The sequence below is a fragment of the Rhynchophorus ferrugineus genome, unplaced genomic scaffold (genome assembly GCF_030347505.1).
Source record: "Rhynchophorus ferrugineus isolate W39M unplaced genomic scaffold, kcgeb_rfMv2 rfM1, whole genome shotgun sequence".
Taxonomy (NCBI): domain Eukaryota; kingdom Metazoa; phylum Arthropoda; class Insecta; order Coleoptera; family Curculionidae; genus Rhynchophorus; species Rhynchophorus ferrugineus.
Genome location: NW_027472580.1, coordinates 52,065,963 through 52,093,189, shown reverse-complemented (window position 1 = coordinate 52,093,189; position 27,227 = coordinate 52,065,963). Strand labels below are relative to the sequence as shown.

At 31.2% G+C, this 27,227-nt stretch overlaps 2 protein-coding genes across 5 annotated transcripts in view; both read right to left on the bottom strand.

Annotated features, from left to right (window-relative positions):
• Nucleotides 1-27,227, bottom strand: part of LOC143189115 (neo-calmodulin) — a 278,660-nt gene that overhangs the window by 133,412 nt on the left and 118,021 nt on the right. Inside the window, exons 1-2 of one of the 4 annotated variants that reach the window (XM_076393792.1) lie at nucleotides 22,376-22,523; nucleotides 11,998-12,039 (exon numbers count right to left, since the gene is read on the bottom strand). The exons of 1 other annotated variant lie outside the window; for it this stretch is intronic. In XM_076393792.1, the coding sequence (XP_076249907.1) occupies nucleotides 11,998-12,039; nucleotides 22,376-22,468 (135 nt within the window). In that variant the 5' untranslated portion in view covers nucleotides 22,469-22,523. Of the gene's footprint in view, nucleotides 1-11,997; nucleotides 12,040-22,375; nucleotides 22,524-27,227 lie in introns of those variants that run through there. 2 more of the 4 variants (XM_076393794.1, XM_076393793.1) reach the window with 2 other exon arrangements.
• Nucleotides 1,063-2,189, bottom strand: LOC143189113 (uncharacterized). The gene is made up of 2 exons (XM_076393790.1): nucleotides 2,105-2,189; nucleotides 1,063-2,002 (listed from the first exon to the last, which is right to left on the bottom strand). The coding sequence occupies exons 1-2, from the start codon at nucleotides 2,121-2,123 to the stop codon at nucleotides 1,137-1,139; spliced, it is 885 nt and encodes a 294-aa protein (XP_076249905.1). The 5' UTR covers nucleotides 2,124-2,189; the 3' UTR covers nucleotides 1,063-1,136.

Sequence of the window (27,227 nt, the reverse complement as noted above, 5' to 3'; positions counted from 1 at the left end):
ATAAGAGTTTCAAATACATACTTCTGTTGTTCATTTAACAGTGGAAGATTTGTTTGAATTTATTCTTTCAAAGCGTTGAGATCATACAGTCTTTCTCGATGCAACTCTTGGTTAAAAGCGTCATGCATTGGACGATTGGGCGCGGTCAGGCCTAATTGAATTAATAGTTTGTTTGACATTATCAAGCACATGTCCTCAATTGAAATCAATGCTTCATTGTAAATTTCTTCACTGATTTGTATATTTGGATTTCCCATTCTATTCCGTATTTGATACAAAATATCATCACACATATAATCTTTGTACTTGATCCACAAATCAATTGGGTTTGATGGGAAGCATGTAGATATGATTATAGAAAACAATGTTCGTACTTGATGAGCGTGTGATGATATTACAGCATCATTGAGAGTTTGATCCCAATGAGCGTTATTTTCAAGCAATTGCAAACGTTGACAGGCTTCTCTGTAGGATCCACACAATTCATCATCAACATTTCCTAACTATTAGAATGATGTTGGGCCACGTACATTGACTAATAGCAGTCGTAAATAAAAACATTCATCATTGCTTGGATGTACTGAATAAATCCGGCCAATCGCATCGGTGGAATATACATCTGTATATCCTGGAACTGGTTTTCCTTGTTTCCGTCGTATAAATCTCCTTGAGGATTGATTCCAGGTATAATATTTTGGCATTTCAGAATATAGCAATGTTTGTGCGAAATCATCGTTTTGGCATGTCTCAAAAAAACTGGTTAATGTAGTAGATGGTGGCTGAGCAGCTCTTTGTACTGCGTTCTGTGCTGTAAAATACACTCTTTGTCCATTTTCTAAATGCACAGCTAAGTGAACAACAGAAGGGTGTCTCTCATGAATAGGAAAAGAAAATATTCGCCAAACTGCTTCATTACTACTGACATAGCGGCCCATTTGGTATTGGGTAACTTCATCATTAGAATTCCCTGCACCAATTCCAATCACAGCCATATCACTCCCTTTGGTTACATATTTGCAAATGTATTTAATCGATTTCACTGAATGGCAAGATTCAACGTTGATGTGTGCTTTGAATGTCTTTGATAAAATGGGTGAATATGGAACAATCCAACGATTATCTATTTCAATATCTTGTTAATTTAATTTCACAATTGTTGATTTTCCATTGTCTGCTGTCGATCTGCGACGATACAGTGGATAACCGTCATTACCAGTAATTGTTTCCGATATTAATGTCCGTGGATATCGTTTTGAACATTTACCATCCATCATACACGGTGAATTTTGATTAAGAGTTCCACAGGGACCATGTATCATGTTTTTGATAACTACCTCATGCAATCCAGGATCTACTTGTACATTAGGGATTTCAGCTGATATCACTGCATCAACTTCATTTGGCCTTATCTTTTCAACCAACCAAATCAAAATGTGTGCATGTGGCAATCCTCGTTTCTGCCACTCCACAGAATACATCCAGCAGCGTGTCTCACCAAACACATTATGTTTTACGATGAAATTCATTAAAGATTTCAACTTTTGTCTAAAGACTCTGGCTGTAATATCATGACGATCAATGGATGATTTCCCAGGTAATAACTCCTGCTTAATTTCTATCCATTGCGGATTGCATGTAAATGTGATGAACAAATCTGCTGTACCATAATGACGAACATACGACATGGCATCTTGAGCATATTCGTGCATATGCCGAGGGCTTCCGATGTATGTTGCTGGAAGAATAGTCATCCGACCGACATTCTGTGCATTTCCATCAGTATTAATCGCATCTCGAAGGTGAATATACTCTTCAGATCGGAGTTTGGTTTGATTCAACCTGATGAATGTTAATCTCTCCGTTTCAATTTTAACATACATGTCATCAACATATTTGTGATATAATCGCCGACATTTCAATATGTGATTATCTGCATTTTCCCGAATCATTAGGCGGTATGAATAATAGTTCATTGAACTGACTTTTTTGTTGGTTTCAGAACCTGTAAACAGATTTTGTTTTAATAACATTCAAATATAAAATTAAAATACATAATATAGTGACTGAGATATTATCGCCATAGCTAAACTAATATTTTAGTTACCTGTAATGGGATTTATCATTTTTATTGATAAATCGTAGCCATCTTCACCTTGCCAAAATATAATGGGATATTGCAGTGCATCATATGAGCGGTGTGTTTCCTTTATAGGTTGTAATTGAAAACGACGATGTAAAACAATATCACGGGATTCCAAGTTTTCTCCAACTACAACGATAGCAACTTCATCAATAGTTGGTGCATTAAAACGTCTTGTATGTTGACCTGCAGGTGTTTTATCAGCTCTGATTACAATTTTGTGATTATCGGATGGCATCAGATCCAGGGCAGTTTTAAACAATATAATCAATTGATTGTGTTGATGAAATAAAGTTTGTAATTGTTCTACAATAGACCTTTTTACTAAATTGTTATGTGCACAACGCAGATCAATTTCTTGTGGTGAATTGCCCATAAAATAAATTTGCAGGAATTTGTTGTCGCTATCTGACACTGGTAACAGTGAACCTGCTCTGTGATATATTTGCCCTTGTATCTGTAAATAAAAAAAATATTATGGTGTGGTATAAATTAATGGATTGTCAATGATCAAACTTAAATAATATTTGATCTTAAAAAGTATATATTTAGTTTTAACTAATATCTATCAAATATAAAATATAATAAAAGTGTCACTGAAACTGAATCACCATATAATATGATGACTAAGTGATATATTTCGTAATGATTAAGAAATTGAAGATTAGTAACACATCTTAACTTTGGTGACAGAAAATTTTGTTCGCTAAAATAATTATGAGTAACTGCTATAATACATACCTTGAAAGTTGGCATAAAATTTTCCCGAACTGCATTTGTTGCCCCAAATGAAGTCATTTGAAAGCAATTGTTATATTGTTGAATATGTGTCAAAAAAGTGTATAGAATCTGTTCCTATTCCTGAAACCAATGAGTACAATGGTTCTGGTGGTGGATCCAATTGTATCAATTTCACTTTACCATTTGCGCAACACAATCCATTGGCTTCGTTTTTGTATTTTAATGCCTTACAGTGTGAGCAAACCAAGTTCATAGAACCAATAACAACACATTGGTAGTTACTGTAGTCAATTGACACATCGTAACTGAAAGCAGCTGGATTCAAACTTGCGCGATTATTAGTTGAATGTCGCGCTCGCGCTTCACGCGTTTGTGATATCCGAATTCTTTCACGTTCATTTCCGTCGTCACGTTCTTGTGCAGTACGATTAGATCGGTAATTAGCTTGGTTTATAGCATTTCTGGTTCTTCTACCTAAATTGCTTCGTCTTATAGGAGGCATATCAAATATAAATTATTTTTTCACTAATCACGAACTAAACAAACACTAACTAACTAAACACTCTGCACAAAACACGATATACGAATTTGTTTCGTGTATCACTTGACAATTCATCTGTCATCTGTCAAAAGTCATCTGTAACAGACAACTTTTTTTTTTTAAATTTGATATGACTTGAACTCAAATCCTTTTAATCCGTACGAATTGTTTTATTTATTTAAAATTTTTTATTTGTTTAAAATTTAATTCAAATTTTAAATAAATAAAACAATTCGTACGGCTTAAAAGGATTTGAGTTCAAGTCATATCAAATTTAAAAAAAAAAAGTTGTCTGTTACAGATGACTTTTGACAGATGACAGATGAATTGTCAACTGATACACGAAACAAATTCAAACAAAAAGGGCTATTTTTAGGGTTTTTCCAGCAATAATTCTAATTTTTCTCGCCGTAAAAACCATCCCTGAACTTCAACGAACATTTTAAAAAAAGATTTGGCCAAATTGGTCCAGGCGTTGTTGAGTTATGCGCTTAGGAACATATTTTGCGATTCATTTTTATATATAAGATAAGGGATTAGTCTGAGTCACCATTAGCTTTTAAGACAGCTGCATTTCTTCGTGGAATAGATTCTTAGAGTGTCTGAATAGTTCTAATGATGCTGAAGATGGAAATCTACCCTTCACTCTCTACTAAAAAACTCCCCATAACGGTTCTATTATGTTCATGTCTGGTGATTGCAGTAGCCCTAGGTGATGCTTGATGATATTTGATGCTTCTCAAACCAAGACTGAGTTTTATGGCTGTGTGCATAGATACATTATCACCTTGGAATATGAGAAAGTGTTTAGCAGCAATATGCCTCTCATTGTAAAATTATCATGACTGATTATATCAAGAATGCATTTGCACTAATCTGGCCAGTGATGTAAATGGCCCTCCATACATAGATCGGGCCGTTTATAGGAAGCAATGTAAATGATGATTCATATTCACATCACTTTTTTCCAATTATCAAATGTCAGTTTTATGATCTTTGTACTACATCTTTACAAATCGCAATGAGCTTCCGCTTTACTTTCTGGAGCTGCCGCTGTACTATTTTGTTGAGTTTTGCTGTCATTTTTTCCTTGATAGATTTATTTTGTCTAGCCACAACCCTTTTTAATATTCGTGGCTTTCTGTTAGATAACTTTGGGTTTCGCCTACTATTTCTCTTCGCCGATGGTTTTATGGATGCTGATTATAGCAGATACTGTCGTTCGTGAAATATTAAACAACTCAGCTGTTTTCATCACAGACACTCTCGCTAACAAAGCACAAAAAATTTGCCATATTTCGATATCTGAAAGATCATCCATTTCACCGATCGCTTGTTTTAACTGTCGCAACACAAAGCGCATAATACAGTGAAATATAACCTACAGTATATCCAAAGTTGCTGTGAACATACATCATTCATATGTTTAATGTATTGCCTGTAGCAATTTGTAAATTTGTTTTAGAATTAGATAATATTTTCCTTCTCATGTTATTCTAAAACTAAAAAGAGATACAATGTTGTCTGGTACATTCGCACACGTAAACGAACAACTCTGTCAAAATCGCCCGGTTGTAAAACGTATGCAAAATTCTTCAAAACAATAGTGATAAGAGGTTATAAACCGGCAAATGTTATCTTAACGCTTTGCTTATTTTGATCAATTTCAATCGCTGCTTATTACTACTCTGATTAAAAATGCCAGACAGAACAGATAGACTCTCTAATCAGTTACCTCGAACAAGAACGAGATAATGGAGGCGCCCCATCACGAAGAGTGTGGCGAACCAAGATCAGCTTGATGTTAGCACTATTAGAGATCAAATATATGAAATGTATAAAAACAGTCAGTAGGGTTTTCAATATAAACATAATTTAATGCAATTATTTGAGGGAATTGTTAGTCTGAAAAGTATCGGTCACTCATGGCAAGATAATAACAAAAAGTGTAACGTAGTAAGTACGTAGTAACGTAGTAAGTGTAAAGTAGTGTTAACACAACTAAAGTTGATGGAAAAAGGTAAACGTAGAATAACAATTGATTAGGTTTTAACAGTCATAACGTTTGTTAATAATTTATTGTAGATATATTGTGCTTCATGCTGGAAACAGGAAAGGTTAATAGCACCTTTGGTTTGGATGACCTCGATCAGACATATTGAAAAAGAAATCGGGAAATCATTTGATTAATGAACTTTTGATCTGATTGATGGGATTATAAAGATTTATGTCCATTAGATATTTGTGTAATTGTTCAGAATATGCATGAGTATTTAGTTAAAATGTGCGAGAAGGGAAAAAATAACAACTGTTTTGCAGATATGGCAACTGCGTTAGGGAGAATTCATTTATTAATTTTATCAAGAATAGTGTAGCCGGCGTGGTGGCGCAGTCACTGCTGAGCGTGGTCGTAAATTCATGTTTGTGATTTTTTAAAATTTGTGAATGTTCTAGGTACGAGTGTAAAATCTGACAAGGAAAATGATCCCAGTCACGCCAGTAACCAGGCTAGGAAGAATAGTATACACAAATAGTAGCAAAAGAAATAAAACATACAGTGATATCAAAATGACTTGACAAGGACACACTCCACCGCAGGAAACAAGAACTAAGCATAAAAAGGTAAATATGCTCTCTAATGAAAGTAGATACTATTACTTTGATATACAATTGTTAATTAAGTGGATTAGGCCTCCAGTAGGATACCAAAACGTAAAAAACGCGCCTAGAACACTACCTCATGGGTGGTGTGGAACAGAAATCAATATAATTATAAGCCGGCTTGGTGGCGCAGTGTTAAGGAAGATGGGACGGTCTCCTACTGTTGCAATAGTCGCGGGTTCGAATCCTGCTGGGGTAGGGTGGTAAATTTATGTTTGTGATTGTTTAAAATTTGTTCATGTTCTAGGCAAAATTATAAAAAAACAACTCTAACCAATAAATTATTGTAGCTGTATAATTAATTATAGTATTAATTATTCGATAATATATGCATAGGATGTACTGTAATGTTAAAATAAACTATATATAAATGATTACAATTTTGTTGAATTATTTTATATAGATTCGAATGTACTTATATTAGAGCCAAAATGAACTAAGACTCAAAGATGATACGGCAACATTGCGAGGTTTTGACGTCATAAATTTAGATAACATAACCTGTAACCTCTAACCTTTAATAAAAAAATTAAAGGTACTGTTAATTATTAGAAATTTTATTTTTTTAGGAACTCGTCTAACCTATTTTTGTACGCACCAGATGGAAACATTTTAATAAAAAAGTTATTCAACCAAACATTTTTTTATTTTATGCCGAATTATTGGGTACAACCAAACATCTACTTTCGTTTGAGGATTATGTCCTTTTAAATATAGTTTTTTAATTATTATTATTTTTTTAATTAAAATAGAAATTGAAAATAAATTACGTGTATTTAAATTAATTTCTTTGTTTAGGAAGAATTTCTTGATTTAGAACATGTTTCATTACAATCGGATCAATGGTGTAGGCACGCATCGAGGACAAACAAACATTCATTTTTATATAATAAAGGATAAAAGTGATATTAATAGAATTTTAACACTGTTAATGTAGAGTGATGCAGACAAAAAAAAACGATGAATCAAATGGTATTAAATAAACTTTAAAAAAACTAATAATTCACTGATATATATTTATGTACTAATGCAAATCTATATATCAAAAAATTGAAAAGGTTAATGGTATGTGAAACCAAATCCTATAAAGATTACTTTGATGATGTAAACTGAAAAAAGTTAAAAATGTATTACGAAAAATTATAATTAATTATTGGTTGTTAGAGACGACATCAATGTTATTAATCTAAAGTAATATCAAACAATGCTACATTTATGTGTGTCAGGTAGTATTCTTAAAACTGTTACGAAAAACAGTCGTTCTAGATTTATTTAAAAAAAAAATAAACTCGATACTAAACAATAGAAAGCATAGGTAAAAAAAGGATGACGTAAACTTAATGAATGTATATTTATCTGGAAAAAGAAAATAATAATTAACTTTTACAATATACGTACATTCTCCTTAACTGCATATTTAAACTTACTATTAGTATCAAAAAATAACTTTAGAAGTAGAAGGCATAGAAGTTATTAATTTCTTTCAATTATTTTTGTTCCGTTAGGACTAAGCCTTCAATTGACACAATGCTTTTAGGCAACATTTTTCTTCACCCTTACTCCTTCACTGAAAGCTTGGTTAAAGTCAATTTAAGCCCAGCCGACTCAGAACGATATCCTAAAAGCGATTTTATTTCGACGATTTAAATTCCGATGGAGCTTTTGAACTTTTGATGAAAATATTGCGATATATCAATACCTTGTAAGAAGCATTATCATGATGAAGGAATTAAAACTTGATGATCAAAACGAAAATGATAATAAATATTTTAACAGATTTTTCCGAAGGAAGAAAATCATAATAAACAACGCCACGATTTTTACTTTACATTTTCTTACTATTAAAATTAAACAAATCCAAGTGTACCACAAGGCAGTGTTTTAAATCGTGTTCTTTTCCTACTCTACACGTACGACATACCACATATAGAAAATGTACTACTAGAACTCCAATTACAAGATAAAATATGTAATGGTTATTTGGTATAAAATCTAAATTATCCGTACATAATAAGTTAGAATTCAATTATGAGGATCTTCTGAGAGAAGTAATATAAAAATAAACCAAGTATTTCAGAATAAAGTCCTGAGAAGCTCTGTGCATCCATCAAGATTAGGGATGTCGGCAGAGGAGAAAAATATTCATATTTTGATATATCGATTTATATCGATATATTTAAAAAATATTTAAAAAATATATCAATATATCGGAGAATAAAAAATATCGATATTTCTTTTAAAATATATCTATAATTTTACAACCAAAAATTGATATTGAAAAATCGATATTTCGATATTCTTTGGCATCCCTAACCGAGATGCCATAAAATTAATTACTTACACCGTTACCTTCCGATTCCAATTGTCATGGAGTAAATTAAGAGTCTCATAACAAGGCATGAGAAAAGACTCTTCGATATCAAACCAAACTGAGATTGTAGAGTGAAGTATATTAAATGGTAAAAACACTGAAAAAGTGCTATTTTTAGCTACTTTTATTTTCTTTTATTAGAGACTAAGCAACGGATAATTCATCTTAGATAAATATCTAGTTATAATCTATATATCTATAATCGATATCTATAATATGTCTCTGTTGAGACAAATTAAAATTCGGCAATGACTGGTCATACTACATCAGTAAAAAAAAAACCTTACTATCCAGATGATTGAAAACTTGCTTCATTGCTACCGGTGGAAAAGTGTATTGGGGCCAATGGACGTTCTCTGATAAAATGATACTTTAATAATTACTGTTGGGAACAGCAGTGAAAACGCAACCAGATAATTTCAATAGTATTATATGTATATATATGTATTTCTAATTATTATGCCTAAGCTAAAATTAAGAATAACACTTAGACACTATACAAGTTCGCCAGGTTTGATTTGCTTCAGTATTTTGATATCCTGTGCGTGGTTTTAATGCGAAACCTTGGATAACTTGATAGGTCCATTTGACTTAGAGACAACAATATCAGTGAATTATCATCTGTCATGCTATGGAAGCTATGGAGATAAATGGTATGGGTATAAACATTATAAACAAAATACATATTTTTCTGAACAAAGTCCTAAAAGAATTAGTAGATGCACCCAAATACCATAGGGATGATTACTTACACTGAAACCTTCTTCACACTATCCATACTTCTTACAGTCTCATTTTAATACCAAAGTATTGCAATTCTTGGATAACACTCGAGCAAGCCAAAGATTCAAAAGGCTCAAACCATTTGTTTTTATAGTGCAGTGGAGTTTATTTAATAAAACATAAACAGCAGTGAGAGCATAAAGAGCAATACTCCAGACATCAAGCAAGGACCGCCTTGTTTTCATATATGCAAATCTAGTTATTAAATTATAATTAGTTTTTTTTTGCTAAACGTAGGCTGTAGTAAATGTAGAATATGTAGGTTAGCTGATCATATTAGTGCATTCATTTGTGTGAAAATTATCAAACAAGGTAGGGGTCGATATTGATAAAATACAAACTCGCTATAACACAATGAAAAACATGAATAATGCAAATTTAGGAAACAAATATTGACTTTATTTATACCGAAAACAAAATAACGGAATAATAATTTTCAAGTATGTGTCAAAACAGTTTTTGACATGTTTAATTGTAAATTATTTTATTGTCAAATAAATTGCCAATTAACAACTTCCCGCAAGCATAAATATAAATAACTACATAAATATAAATAAAACGTGCAGTGGAATCGTGCAAAATATCCAAAATCACAATACCAAGTCAAGTAAATTTAATACTAAATTGCCACGGTACTCGGCCGTAATCTGACGAACAATAAAGCCAACAAACTGTTTCGACATAATTGAAAATCTGATTGACGCGAACGTATATATATAATCAACGTGAGCAAAATTAATCTTTAATGAACTGAAACTGCTCCACGTTTGTATTAAAATTAGTCCGCGGTAACATATTATTCCTTGATTGCATCTGCCTGAACAACATGCATTCTGCATTAATATGTATCTAAACAAGCACAGAACTTTCTAAAAAAAACTATTCTAGTGAAATTATTTTTTTATATTGAATGGGATATGGAGTAATTTTAGATTACACAAGTTTATTCTGCTGTGTAATGATTGCCAACAAAATGTTATATATTCATATTTATCTTATTCAGAAATGTATTAAAATATGTATTAAAAGTCATATGTTGTAGATAATTTATAAGAACAAATACTAAAGAATTACTCTTTAATTTAAAGAAATCTTTATTGTAATAAAGAGGGCGTTTAACAAACGCTTGCCTTATCCAGAAATATATGATTACAATAAATATATATCAAAACTTAATATAAAAGAAAAATATTATTTATACAGATTGGAAATCATGCAAAAATATACCATAGAAATACAACAAAAATAATGTATTTCCTACTAATCAATAGCAATAAAAAATATCGATACATGATGAAAAATATAATTAGATAATTAGCATTTAATAAAACTCATGAATAAAATGATCCAATTTTGATATGGAACATAAATAGAGAGATATAATAAGTAATGTAATTTCCATAGTTCCTAATAGATGGCTTAAAGGTCGCATATCTCTAGTAATAATATTTAATGAAGCCATACTATAACATGTTTCAAATGCAACATTTCATAGAAAATTATGAATATAAATGTAGCGTAATTTCTTTACACCGTGAAAAATTGTGCTTCAAAAATCCCAGAAGGTAAATTTCCTCAAATCTTACTTTTAGAAGAAAAAGAGCAGAAAAATAGGAATGCCTTCGAAAAATATATGGTGTTTATAGTGATTAATGCTTAAGTGTGTGCCATTTGCAGAACTAGTCTTATTAATGAAATCGGACAGAAAATTTCAGGAAAATGATTCAGGCATCGATGTTAAAGATACATCCATATAAATTATAGTAGTAAGGCGAAATACTTTATTTGGTCACATTACTATATTAATTAAACTGTGGTCATAAACTAGTTTTAAACTATTTACATTACAGGACTATAAGGTCCAAAAAAATCTGGTTTATTCTTGAAGCAAGAGATTACACACTATGATAAGTAGTTCAAGTGATGCAATAATGAATGTAAAAGTTATTAATCGAAGCCCAGAATAACTTCATAAACAGTTGCAACGCCCGCATTAACTCCAACTCCAAGCCGTGATAAATATTTGATGAAATTTGAAGTTGTCTTTTATAAATAACAACTGGGATCTGGCCAAACAATTAATTGGAGGATATAATTATTCAATAAAAAAGGTAGCACAAACGTTAATAAAAGACTAACATTTGTTCAAATCTCAGAAATTCTATAGTTACAGAATTATGATTTTACTAGAAAAGAGACTGATTAATTTGATATTTGATATAAGGAACGAAAATAATTTTTCCACAACCCGCTATATCATACTCTGACATTATTTAAACAAGTTAAAAAAGGAAAATGCATATATGCAAATGATGAATAAATCATATAATATCTTTAAAAAAATAATTTTTTACTATATTTATAGAAAAATATATTTTAATTACCTTTAATTCTAATAAGGGTATTTTTTGAAACATATTTGTTTATTTTAATATATCAAGCAATACTGTCCACTTAAATAGATTAAACTAATTATAACTTAATGGTTTTTTATATAGATGTTTTGTCTAAAAGAGTACTCACCATTTTGTTAAGAAACAATTAGTAAAAATATCATTAAAATAGTTTTAATAATTTTGAACTTGTACTAAATTAAGTTGAACTTGATAATTTTAAAATGATATACAACAATGTTTTAATGAAAAGAATAAACTTGTGTAATTTTGTTATGATTTATCATACACCATTCTAATAACTATATCTAAAAATGAATGTTCAGCTAGGGTTTGCTAAGAAAATGATTTCTAGCAGGAAAATTACCTGACTTAGACTTCTATAGCTACTGGCGCTTCCACTGCGCGCCTGAAAAAAATTCAAATTTAATTTTAGCACACGTACTTTATTCTTGTATTAATCTAAAGGACAATGTGACATGTGAGTCTAGAGACTGAAGGTTTCTGAAGTGCCTAATTGGTGGGCTCTCAGTGATTTTACAAAACAGCTGTTTTATTTTATGATACTTAAACGTATTCGTAAAGAAAACTATATCAGTGTTACTTTAAGACCACCTTGAGTGACTGTCTAAAAGTACATCCACAAATATATTTTAATTATTTGAAAGTAAGATATTGAAATTAACAAGTAGCATTTTTTCCATTGTAAATAACAAAATAATTTTGTTTAAAATTAAACGGAAATTAATTATACATTAAAATTAAAATATTATCAATCGCAAGCTGTTACATTCTCCCATCTTTTGTCAAAATATGAATCCCACTTAGAACAACTCTTCTTCATTACATATATCTCATAACATATTTTTTTCATTTGTCATAAGAATTGAACTAGCTATGTATTATTAACAAATAGTAGCTTTATTAGGCATATTATCTTACTGAGCAACAATTATATCATTATAGTTCCATAGTCCTCCATATCACATCTTCTAATCCCACCAATTACTCAGCATATGATCTTAGATATTTCGTTTTGTAGCTGATATAAATAATTTAGCAGGCTTAACGGCCGACTTTCTATGATTGATATCATTGTATTAGATCCATTTATCATCATCAATGATCAATAATACGATGCAAACATTGGTTTTATTTTTACATTTTATTAGCCGGCTAATAATTCAAGAAATAATTCTCAATATCTCCGAGTGTTTATTCGAAAAGCAACCCTCATTCCATAGACGGCACTAATACGATCTCGGAGAGAAATATGTAGAATTTGTATTAGGCATAACATTTGAAAGACCTCAATCTTACAGGTGATAAACTGTAACAGTGTCTAAGTCTCGGAGCAATAAAGAAGGAATGGCAAAATTAGTGCTAGAAAGTCACAGATTTTAGTCTTGATTGTAATATTTTCTTTCTTCCACACCCATAATATTCAGAAGCAAAACCTTCTTCGAAAAACTGCATGATGTCGCTTCCTTTTTCTGTAATGCTGATCCCAAATACCTGAACTCTTGTACTTACTTTAATTCCTTGACATTTACGGTGGCAGACGATCCACCAGTTGACATTACGTTAGTATTTCTTCATTATTTCTCAAGTCATATGGCTCTGCAATGCGAACTAAACCATAAAGATTATTATAAACCTCAACGTCTATAGCAGCGAATATAGAGCTACCATCAGCGAACATGAGATGGGACAATGGGTTTTTTTAAATGTTTGTCGCTTTATTGTATCCACCACTATGTTGAAATGCAATGGAGAGACAACATTTTCTTGGCGAACACCAGATCGTACCTTAAATGAACTCAATAATTCAGTTCGAATTCGCCCACAGCTGAATTAACCATTTTACGACACCTGAAGGAGTTTAATAACCTTTAGGGGCTAAAATAACATGTTTATCTTCCGAAGCCTATCAACCTAAAGTGAGGACCAGTGTATATAGTCGAAAGATAACCAATATCTCATAATATCTCATTTATATCTCACTAAATTTTAACATATTATCCTACTCTTTATAAATCAACTCCAAATGAACTCGGTAATTCTTGAACTTTATCGAGCAATCGCTCCAATTCTTCAGCACTTTGTCGGCTGTCTAACTCGTTATTTGGTTTGGAAATTAAATGTTTCTAAAACATTTCACCTTTTTCATATGTTCGTATTAAAATAGTTCGACTCACATTCCAATCAAAGGTTGTTCGTAAGCGCTCTGATTTTGGAAACTTTTGACCCTATATTTCGCTTTCAAGTCATTTTCGATAATCTTGATCAATGTCTTTCATTTTTCAACACTACAGAATTATGCCCATCTGCTTAGCAATTAAATGAAATGTACTCAAATGAATATTATGCGGGAAAATAAATTGTTGTTATCCTATCTTTTTAAAAAGCTACTATTAATTCCAACAACATATACTTTTATTGTTCTATAATGCATTAAATTAGACGCACTTTTGACAGATAATTGTATGTATGATAAAAATTGAGAATTGTATAAAATAATTTGCGTGCTTATATACAATGTTATTTATATATTCACTTATTTATTAGATCCGAAAACATATCGATGATATGGTCTTCTGTCATCGGTAAAGTGATGTTAAAGTTCAATCTATAAAACTGATGTAGGTTTATATTGAAACAACAACGAAATAAATATATATATATATATATATATATATATATATATATATATATATATATATATATATATATATATATATATATAGTTAGATGATAATTACAATGATGTTTTTGTTTTTGTGTTTTTTTTAATATTTATGAAACAACAATTAAACGATAATATATTGAAAATGTTCCAAAATATCATTTAAATTCAAACACTAAAACCGACAGAATAGGCCGAAAACATATACACAATCAACTAAGCTTCAACCATATATTTAACAAGGTCCTGTTTTAAATTTGCATAAAAATACTGGTCATTTCTAGCAAATTGATTTTCTTGGTCTATGTCAATACATATTAACCTGTAAGCCAACGCTGAATTTTATCAAAATATGACAAACGACAACGAAAAATTTCGAAACAAAATATGTTTTGATGCCCGGACTTTTGACGCTGGGTTTCATTAAATCAGGTGATATTTAATTAGATTAGCTTTATCTGGATTTTCATATAATGTGTCAAATAGACTACAGTAATTTTGGGATCTGGTTTTCTTTGAATAGAAATACAAGGTGAGATGGCCTGACATTTAATATTATTACAATAAGTTGGAAAAACGCAACAGTATTAAATAAACATCAAAACATTACGACAAATATTTACATGTTCTAGAACGTATAATAAATATCAATTTTTTCTAAAACTGTATTAATTTACGAAAAAATAACTACTTGAATAGAATGGATGTTATAGAAACAAAATAAGATCTCTATGATGATGCAAAATGAAGATTGAAGCGTATTGCGTATACGTATTGAAGAATATTTAAATTTTTGCACATAACGTTACAAAACTGCCATGTAACTGCTACTATAGACAGCAGAAAGAGTAAGTTAAGATTTTAAAAGGTCTTCTGAATATTTTTTAGTTGGCGACATAAATCAAAATAAGCGATAATAAAGTGAAAGGGAAACTTAATGTCTAATTAATTTTGAAGGTGATGTAAAGCTTGACAATTAATAATTCACGAATTTTACAACAATGCCATGTTATGTTGCAATGTTTCTTTGTCGTGTTATTTATGATTCCAATAGTTGGCTCAAACATATCAATTTGAGTACAACAATCGAACCAATTTATTATGATAGTTTTGTTGGTTGAGCTACGTCTGATGCACGCAAAAACCTTCCTAGGATCAGATTATGATTAAACAAGTTTAATTTGATAAAATTAGAAGTAATTAAATATCTTTAAATAACACTACAGCAGTTAGTTTACTAGGGTTTTTCTTGTTAAGGAAATATTTTGGTGTTGAGACACAACTTTGAGTAATAAGTAATATTTGATAACTCCAAGTCTAGCTATCTCGAAAGCTTGGCTATTTTATTTTCCTGGGGAACGTAACTTCATGTAGTCGGGAGATTTCTATGGGGTCTGATACAGTTAATAACAAAGAAATACTAAGAATCACATAAATAATGGCTATTCGTAAAATAATATGAGAAACGCTCTTGGATATATAAGGAAAGTAGAAAATTTAAGGATAAAGTGGATACTGGATAGTAAAGGGGAACAAATAAGCACATTATTAGAATGGATGACAGAAGAATAGTCAGAAATTCATATAAAAAATCACTACCAGTACGCAGGAGTCCAGGAAACAAATAGAGAGTCGAAACAGAGAAACAGAAACAAAGAGATGAACAAATAGAGAGACAACTAAAATAATTCTGCTTGACTACGAGGCAGAAGACAAAATATTTATTTAATGTCAAGTTTCTAGACAACAATAAATAATTTTATTCTTATATAATGTTAAAAGATATTAGCATTGCTTATAAATAGATATACTTGCTGCACAATCTTATTTTCGTATTTGTTTTTATCGTTTCATTTCATTTCATTTGTCCATAGAAAGCTTAGAGATATGCAGCTCTTTAAGGAATGTAGAACATCATTTCGTACATTTTTGAGTAATATAGGATTTAAATGGTGTAAAGATAACCCACAAAGAAGTTTAATGGTTCTTCCAAATATTGACTAAAAGAATACAATTTTTAAAAGCATAAAATAAAATCTAGGTGGACTTAATTCAATTTGTGTATTTAGATGGATGTTTCAGAATGGGACCAGTGTACCCAATGGTATTTCATGGCAAGATGATAATAAAAATGGCGTTAAGACAACAAAAGTTGATGGAAAAATGTTAACGTTTAAATAACAATTGATTAGGTTTTATTAGTCATAACATTTATTAATAAACTGGAAACTGGAAACAAGAATGGTTAGATGCATTTGATTAGTCACATTGAAGAAGAAATTACCAAATGTTGGAATCGATTCACTTGAATAGAGCTTTCTGAATACAGGATTATAATTCAATAATTAACAACTTACAAGACAGGATTAAGGGAATGGAAACAACTAGACGCGAGTATATAATTAATATACAATAACTGTAGGAAAATTTATTATAGATTGTGAAAAATTTATGTGCACAGATATTTATGTAATTGTTCAGAACATATAAGAGTATTTGTTTAAAATGTGTAAGGAGAAACAATACTAACTACATTACAGATATGGCAAATGGATTAGGAAGAATTCAGTTATTAAATCTAGTTTTATCAAGAGAGAGGTATACAGGTACTAACAGAAAAAGTTTTGGAGAAATACAGTGATATCAAAATGACTTTACAAGGGAACACTGTACCGAAGGAAACAACAACTAAGCGTAAAAGGAAAATCTGTTCTCTAATAAAAAAAAATTAGTTAGATATATAGGAATACATTACTTGGATATACAACTGTTAACTAGGTAGATTAGGTCTCCAGGGAATACTACCACATGAAAAACGGTCAACGATGCGGCAACATTGCGAACTTTGACGTTATTAATTCAGATGACGTGAGTTCACTCTCTTAATTAACGGAAAAATGGTTCAGATTTTGTTTGAAGAGCATCGGAATATTTTCTTTGGACAGCACAATAGCCTCACCTTAACATAGTTGAAGTATTATGGAGAAAAGAGTGAGGAGTGGGTTTGCATCACCAATATGATTAAAGTAATTTGTAGATCTGTTCGTACTACAATGGGGCAACATTCTGTTGGAAACTATTCAAATACTCTACGAATCTATTTAGCAAAGGATTGTAGCTGTTTTAAAAGCAAATTACATTATATATGTACATGGCTGATATTCTTAAAGTTGAAACAGAAAACCCGTTTTATGCGTGTGACGCCGCTATATTTTAATCAAACATATACGTCAAAAAAACACCAAAAGTCCCTCTATATAACAGTTAAATAGCCCTCTACATAACCTCTATTTAAATAATTAAATAATTTGTGGATTTATACAAAAACCTAAGCGATGATTTTTAATCCAATACGCTCCTTAACACTGGTTAAAAAATTTTGCTGAAACGATTTTCATGTCAGCAAGCAAGTGACTTCAAAGAGTTACGGTATATCGAGAGCACTAAGCTCCTTCTATGTGGCTCAAGCAAACTATCTTCAACTACTACTACTCAAACTACTCAAAACTACTACTTCCAGAGATCAAATATAAGATGTTTTGTTTAGGAATTGTCATAAATGATTCTCAATTACTCAATGATATGTCAGAAATAATCAGTTACACCTAGAAACTGTAGTTAGTCCTGAGTTCATAAATACATTTACAGAAAAGTTTCTAAAAGCAACTGCCAACAACGATAGTAGTTTAATTTAAATCTTTCTGTTACCATAATATAATGTTATACAATTTGCAACGGGATACCGATTGATAATTAAGAAGATAATAAACGCCCTTACCCCATTTTTTAGGACCACTACTACAATCCTGACCCCAATTATTAAATTGCATAGTGGAAGAACGAACACAAAAAATGGACAAAGAGTGTATGCCTGTTATAGATATGTATATACCTATTCTAAAACAAAAGTAGCTAATTACCAGGGTCATGTTTTTTGGAAGGGGAAATTGTTGTATAACATGTAATATATGAGGGCTCATTTCACTTTAATGGGACAGTTTAAACTTTCTATAAATTCCAAGAAGATAACTAAAGGACCGTACCGTCTGGCGAGTGTCTCTTTATTAAAGAGCCGGGAGGACCCTACGTCTTGTAAAATGTAATGCGGAAAATGTACAGCATTCATTTAATCAATACGGAGTTGCAAATTAAATTTCCCAAAAGTGTTTTATGAAAGTAGTAACAAGCCGAGCGTAAAATTCGTTAGCTCTAGCTAGAGTAATAGCGCATATTTTATGTTTTGTATCATACTGAAAGGTTGCCCTGTAGTATGCCTAAAAGGATGTTTTAATTGAAACAATATCAATAATTTTATATAAAGCAAGAAAGCAAATAGACGTTTTATATTAAATTCTTGAATGTATTTCGATCAGTGATATTTATTGGTGAAAATTAAGAGTATTAATATGAACAGCTGTTAAAATACCTGATCAAACTACTAAATTCAATGGTTTTCCTTATAGGGTAATTGAGTTATTCAGTGGAGCATCTACACTAGTCATGGCATGTTCGAAATTATAGTTGTTTGATTTAAAGAAATCTGCTGTCGAAGCCCAATAAATACATTTAAATATTTTTTAAATACATTTAAAATCGTCGGATCGGTGGCGCAGTTGTTAAGGCGACAAGACGATTCTACTACTGTAATCGCGGGTTCGAATCCTGCTGGAGCATGAATGTATTTTGTGTTTGTGATTTTAGCTGAAAATGTGTTTATAGCAACAGTGGATAACCCGACAAGTAATAACCATCTCAGTCACGCCAGTAACAAAACTGACCGGATGTCTCTAAGTTGATCACTGGCCAGTCGATAGGCTTAATGCCAAAGACCGTAGTCCAGTTTAGTCCAGGCAGTACGACCAGTTCAGAAAAACCTTCGTAAGTAAAAGGAAGCTTTAAAATTTATTTTAAAATAAATTAAAACCTAGTAATGCTGCCTCGTCATAATCGAATTGTCGGTTTTGGACTCAACAATTTAATAGCAGCATTTTGATAACAATGAAAATGGACGGTTTGAAGGATTAAAACACTTCAAGATAATGCGCAAAATGTGGCTCAGAGTCTCATAAAACGTTCAGACGCCTTAGCAGTTAATTAACCGACAGTTTCCACACATTTAAATGTGATGTGAAAGGCCTAGAATAGGTGAAAATACAATTTAGAATCGTTTCATTAATTGGCAGGCAAAAAAGTAGACAATGAAAAGTGGATCTACCACGACAAGCCCAGGCGCAAAAAATCATCTGTTAGTCCTGGAGAACTATGTCATATGTATGTCATGGTAGAGTGTATTACGAACAACTAAAACAGAGTGAAGGTGCTACTGCAGGTATATTTAGCGATGCCAATTGAACAAATTGAACAACATATTGTTGTAAAAAAGACCAGTAATAACAATTAACAGACACAGAGGCATCATATTGCGTGGCAACGCTAGGTCACATACTGAAATAGTTGCGAAGTTGCAGCTCCGATTTGAAGTTCTACCACATGTACTCACCAGTTCATACAGTACTTGTTCAAATTTTTGCAACATGTTTTTGCTGACAAACGGCTTCAAAACGCTGAAGAAATGCAAAAATACATCGATTATTAGATCGCTGTCAAGCTAACATCGTTCTTTCAACATTGAATCGCAATATTGCTGGTTCCATAAATATGGAACAGTTGCAGAAAATGGTGGAAAAAATTTTGGTTAAAATACATTGCACCTATTTTTCTTTGTACATTCCTCATTAAAGTGAAAACAAAAATGATCAAAATACATAGCAGCACCTAATAGTACAAAAATATGGACCAATGTGTATGACTCCAAAATGGCTTATGACGAAGTCACCATAGCCAATGTTAAATTGCTGCATTCAAAGTTCGCTGAGTTCTCCATTCAGTCCTCCAAATTCCATTAATAGGCTATAATATTAACTTGCAAACCAATTAGCCAATCATTTTACAATTTTTTTTGTGTTCTCTTGACCTTCAGATAGAAGGCTGAGTTCAATCCGTTGGACTATAAACCGACTGGGCTACTATTTGTCATGACCTTATAATTGAAGTGAAATTTTCAGTGTATAAAATTTTTGAGGTATAAGAAATATATAATCACCTAGAACGAACAATACGAAATTCAAGTTAATCATATTTATACCTTTTATAGATTACAAATTAACCTGACGAAAACTGTTCCATGGAAAATTATATTTTCATGATCGTCTGACTGTTGTTAAGATTCCATTCGCATTTCAAAACTAAGCATTACATTTCAATCGTAAATTTATAAGGTCCATTCAGATTGCCAGCACATTCAGAAAAACTTAACGATCACAAATGTTTTAATAGAAATGATATGTGTTGTTTTCAAGGCACATTGATTTGTTTCAAACTCTGAGATCCATTGTGAATTAGGTCCTCTTTGGTATTCTTTTCCTGTTGTAATTCTGAATAAAAGTCTTTCCACTCTATCTGTCCTTAAAATGGATGAATGAGTTAAATGATTCTCTTATAAAATTAATCAGAATTAATCATTGGGCCCTAATAATTTATTTGATTTTACTAAGTAGTTTATCAAATATTTTACGTAAAGAAACTTATTGCATTAAATTTCTGATTTTTTATCTTGACACCCTATAATTGTAGGAGTAATAACTCAACCTTGAGGGATTTAAAAAAGATGGCGTAACGTATACTAATGTCACATAATAATACCAGGTACTATCCAATATAACTATATTAATTCTTTAATTTTGATTATACATTTCCTTGTGGAATTGTAATGAAAATATTTTTCTCAGCTGTGATAATGTCAAACGAGGAAACATTATTGTTAGTTTTTCTAGTAAATTTAAATAAATGTTAACATCTACACAGAAATGCTGAAAATAAAGCTCTTCTCAGACTTAACATAGATGAACGCTGATGTGAACATCTATATCGAGTGCTAAGCTCTACTAAAAAAATGTGGCTATCTAAAAATTTTTCCCGACGCAACGTAATTAATAATGCATAGTTCTTATCCTATGTGTGGTATAGCGCGATATTGGCTCATTGTAAGATATAAGTATTGTGAAGATTAAGTGGCCAGTGTATAGTATCTATACTATCAATTCAACAAGTGGCCGGTATCTTTCTATTAAAATAAAGTTCAATATTCAGATAGTTTAAAAGAAGATTTTGTTTTAAACCTTAAACGATTCATAACTATTTAAACGTTCTCTTTTGATCCGATTAAATTAATCAAAATCAATTTAGTCATCAAAAATCGAAGACACGTTGACGTTGGATTGGCAAATGATCGGGTATTATTCGCAGCATTTTTTGGCGCAATTTAGTAATGTTCTGGCAAAAGTTTCAAGCAATTCAATTAATTATAGCTATTCAATCTGTAAAGTCACTTAGTCATGAATTGTTAACATTAGGAAAGATTTGAGTTTTATAAAAATACCCTACTATATTGACTTTTGGCATAACCATCCTAGTCAGTCCAGGGTATGAGGCAACCAAAAGAAAACTGAAATAACTGAGAGCTAAGCTCGTTATTGGTAGGCAGAAACTTCAGGGCATTCAGCACCAAAGAATTGCTCAGCCATTTTTGGAAAACATTCTGTATGTTAATTTGGCTACGAGATGTGACGAGTAAAGTGTTTATAATTAAGGATTTCATTTATATCAAAATAGAATTGAATCAGAAACAGTATCTGTAGCATCTATAAAACTAGTCGCCTAGTCTTGAAAAATAAGTTTAGTTTTCAGTAAATTGAAATGATCCTAAATGAAAAAGCTGCAATGTTAAATAATGGCATAAATTCATTCACTTTATATTCCAAGCACAACTATTCCATAGTATAGTAGTATAAAGAAGTTTTACAGAATGAAATTGTACTTCATAATATAATAACAGAATCAGAATGTAATATTATACATGATTAAACATATTTAACTCATAGATGCTGAACAAACATTTAAACAAATAAAGATTATACAAAAAATATTAGCACGTGACTCTTGCGTAAGACTGTAATCTTCACTGTAACTAATTATAATTAAAAATGTAAATCGGGTTTACCTTGCTCTTGGTTCTCGGTATAAAATCCTCCTTGGACGATTTCCTTCTCTTATCTTTCTCCTTGAGAATCATACGTGCCGCAGCAAACGCCATCTTGCCCAGAAAAATCCTTATATCTACCTTTTTCCTTTACATTTTTACTTTGCGCCTGCGAAAGATAAGGTTTTTTATTGTGGCCGGCATTTTATTTCATAAAGAATGGGTTACTTTATGTCACTTTGGCTTTACATAATGCACAGGACGCTTTAACGCGGGATTACGGCAACAAACTGCCGTCCGAAGAGTTTAAAAGACGCTATCTCTGTATTTTATTGATGGAAAATTCCGGAGAAGTAACATTTAGAAATTTGTTTTAAAAAATATAAACGAGAAGATAGGAACATATTTACATATAGGTCTAAGAAATAGAATTGACTTTTTTAAAGACTTACAATATTTTTCTCACAATATAAATTTAATCTGCCTCATACAAAAATTATCAAGCTTAAACTTTGGTTACTATTTTTGGGAAAATTCAATATTCTTATAACTTTTTTTGTTAAAAATGAGTATGTTTAGTAGTTGTAATATTAATATGATCTATATATTGGTTATTAAACAATTAACTTTTATATTACTAGTTGGTGTAGTAATCCATATGATTTTTAGTTAGCCCTAACTCTCAAACGATGCATGTATAAATTTGATAGCTGTCGGATACTTAGTTTGTGAATTATGGCATTTTGAGGGAAGCAACTTTTGTTATTGTGAAAAAAATGGATCAAAGGGAATTTTGCGTGTTGATAAAATATTGCTTTTTGAAAGGAAAATATACAGTTGAAGCAAAAACTTGGCTTGATGCCGAGTTTATGGATACAGCCCCAGGAAAATCAATCATCAAGGATTGGTATGCTAAGTTTAGACGTGGTAAAATGAGCACAGAAGACGATGAACGCAGTGGACGCCCAAATGAGGTTGTTAAATAACGACGAAAACATTTAAAAAATCCACAAAATGATTTTGGATTATCGTAGATTGAAAATTAGTGAAATAGCAGACACTATAAAGATATCAACTGAACGTGTACATCATATCATTCACAGATATTTGGGTATAAAAAAGCTCTGTGCAAAGTGGGTGCCGCGCGAGCTCACTTTTGACTAAAAACAACGACGAGTTAATGATTCGGAGCAGTGTTTGAAGATGATCAAGCGTAATAAACCCGAGTTTTTGCGTCGATATGTGAAAATGAATGAAACGGCTCCATTATTTCACTCCAAAGTTCTATTGACAGTCATCCGAGTGGACTGCACACGATGAACCCGCTTCAAAGCGCGGGAAAGCTCAACAGTCGGCTGGCAAGGTTATGGCGTCTGTTGAATTGGGCCGTTTGAAGGGCAAAATAGCCGAAAAACGGCCGCATTTGAAAAACAAAGTACTGCTTCACCAACACAATGTACCGTGTCACAAGTCAGTTAAAAAAATGGCACAAATCCATGAATTGGGCCTCGAATTGCTTCCTCATCCACTGTATTCTCTAGATCTGGCCTCCAGCGACTATTTCCTGTTCTCAGATCTCAAAAGAATGTTAAGTGGAAAGAAATTTTCGTCGAATGAATAAGTGAGCGCCCAAGCTGAGGCGTATTTTAAGGCAAAGGACAAATCGTACTACAAAAATTGGATGGAAAAGTTGGAGGTCGCTAAAATCAGTGTATGTACCCTTGAATGGAATTATGTTGAATAAAGGAAATTGCCAAATAATGTGTTTTGCTACGGTAGGCTGGGAAATTTTCAATTTAACTGTTAGTGTGTGTTGTGTCTGTATACAGCTTCACATACTTCACGAACTTACAAATTTATATTATTTCTATGTGTTCTTCTAATATTTATAATTTTAATTCTTTGCTTATTTTTGATTTTCTCATTCTGTTAATCTTTATTACACTCTTTTACTCTTCTGAGATATTTCATATGTGTTGTGTGGATTTTGTTTTATCTGGTTTTAATACTACCAATGTCTTTCAGCAGAGTATTAGAATTTGGCTATATATCGTTTATGTATTTCGATTTTTGTTTTTCTGTTAAATTTGTCATTTATTGCTTTTACGTATTTATTTCTATTTCCAGTTAATTGAATAAATAGAGAAATTGCTATCATTATTTTTTTAATTTATAAGTTTATTTCATGTGGCTATCTCATCGCTATAATCTTCTTTTGATTATTATAAATATATTAGCAGAAAAAGCAGGACTACACATAGGATATAAATATGTGAAAAAAAAAGAAATATCGGAAGGATTTAATTTTTTTCATATTTTTATAACTATGGGCAGTCCTGTATTTTCGAGGTGACATTTCTTTATAATTTTACCTGTAAATAATTATAGGCTTAGACTTCTAGCTTGTCTGATATGTATGCTTTCTTATTGTTTTTCATTACAGAGTATTTGTCTGTTCTATGTTTCTTGAATTACTGCCCTTTGTTTTAATATAGTCCATAATTATACTTTTCTTTGGTCTATAAATGCTACATGTATCCATTATTAGTGGTTGTACTTTTTCGATTATTTGTATTAGCCTGAATATATGGTCTGTGATTTTTATTGCTGTCTTACCTATTGATGACTTCAGACGATTTTCTATTAGTTTACTTCTGGTGTTCTGTTTTCTGCCTCTTTTTAATTATTTTATTATTTCAATAATTTTATTTAATTATTTATCAATTGTAATCGGTTGTGACCTTTTATAATGATATCGTGTGATTTAAAGTTACGTCTTCTGATATTTATTATAATCCAATACTCGTATATTTTAATTCATCTGGCCGCCTTAACCACTACGTCAATCAAGCTGGTTATATTCTAGTTCCCATACTTTAATTTGTTTCAATCCTTTAATCTCTTGTGAATGATCCAGTTAATATTTCCTATATGTTGATATAATCCAGTAATATTATTTAGTGTTATGTTATTTGCGAATCTTTCTACGTTGTTCTATTTGATTTGAAATTCATTCTGTAGCTTCTCATTGGTCACATAGTGATAATATTGTTAATCGAACGAATATATTTGTTTTGACAGTGTTGAAATAGATGTCATAGTGTAAGCCGATATTTGATTATCTCTTAAGCACAAATAGGGATTTCATGGATTAATATCACATCGATTAACACTTGCAGTTGCTTAAATTTGAGTGTGATTTGCTACTTAATATGATACTTCCAATATAATCCTCTACTGACTACAGAAAAATTATTCTTTGAAATATAATCGGAATGTAATTTTTTTTCAAATTAAATTTATTGCATAGACATACAAATATACACGTTCACAATTCTAAATTAATAGTTTATTAAATTGGAAGTGTTAACAAAACCGTTAAAATAATTTATCTTGTAAGTATATAAAAAACATTTCAACTTATAACATTACAATTTAATAAATAAAAATTAATAATATGATACCAACTGATATATTAACTGAATATCTTCATTAGACCGCTTTCTTGGCGTTTTATAGGATTTTTATCATCCTTAGACCATTTGGATCTGTGCCATCCTTAGGTCTTTATTTTATGAAGTATTCTCTAGCATATGGATTTCGCGTTCTATCATTCTTCGTCTTTCCTCCTCGTTTTAACTTTTAGCTTTTATTTATAAGAATTCAAGTTTTTAAACTATTCAGCAAGGTAAAAGACCAACATGATCAGTTGTAACTTTAAAAATCCAATAGGTACTCCACGAAATAACTATAAATAAACGAGGAAAAGTAAAATATAAAATTGCTGGGTATAGATTTATGTGCGATGAAAAAATGACAATAGTACAATTACTTATTATTTTTAAAATAAAAAAGTGTTTTTATTACGTTGGACAAAATGTTGATAATTAATTCATTCTGTTGTACCCAACAAAGGCTCGAAACGCCTTATGGAAATTAAATTAGGCCGTTTCTTATTTCGTGAAATTACACTCACCCACCTTAATACCCTGTATTCGAATTGTTTGTTACGTGTGTCCCCACCCGCTTCGTGGACAGGTTTCGTGACCCACAAAACGAATTTGACTGTCTAAGTTATGTAAACAGGCGCAAATGGAAAGCTCAACATTTATTGAGGGTGTCATTAAGCTAACGACAACATGACGATGAAGGTAGACCTATGAATTGCAAATGGGACATTTTAGGATAATACAATTTCGAGTAGTTTTCGCAAACAGTCTGGCTATGTACATTTTGGCAATGATCTATTACTATTATTAAAGTAAATTTATACAACAATATATTTATTATTTTTATAAACTATGGATGGTTTTAAAATTTCCGTTAGTATAATGTTTGGAAGCCTATGATAATTAATTTTAAAGGTTTAATATTGCTCAATTCTCTCTACAGGTTTTTTAGGATAATTTTTGTTTGGTTTATATTATATTCCTTTATTTATATGTCTGGCTTTTTACATTTCTTTCTTCGGTTTATACGAGGGCCACTATTTATATTTCGGGAATTGGCAACACTATTGTCATGTGAGTCTATTTGACGGTTCCATCGTAAAGTTTGTCATTTTTGACGATACACGTACTTAGAACATTTTGTCGCAAGGACGCTATTTGTTTATTTTATATTTAGTTGAAAGTTTCGTCTCGTCAAAAAAATGGAACTGAATCATGAACATTTTCCTGCGATGATTTTTTAAGATTTTCGACCTGGATTATCACAAGAGTGCATCAATCCACTTAATTTGACTTTTGGCGATGAACCTCCAACAAAAACCACCGTGTATAGCTGGTTTAATGAATTCAATCGTAGTTCGCTGTCTGACGAGTTTCGTGAAGGTCGTGCAAAACATCGATGCTGTGTGCGAAATGATTATTGT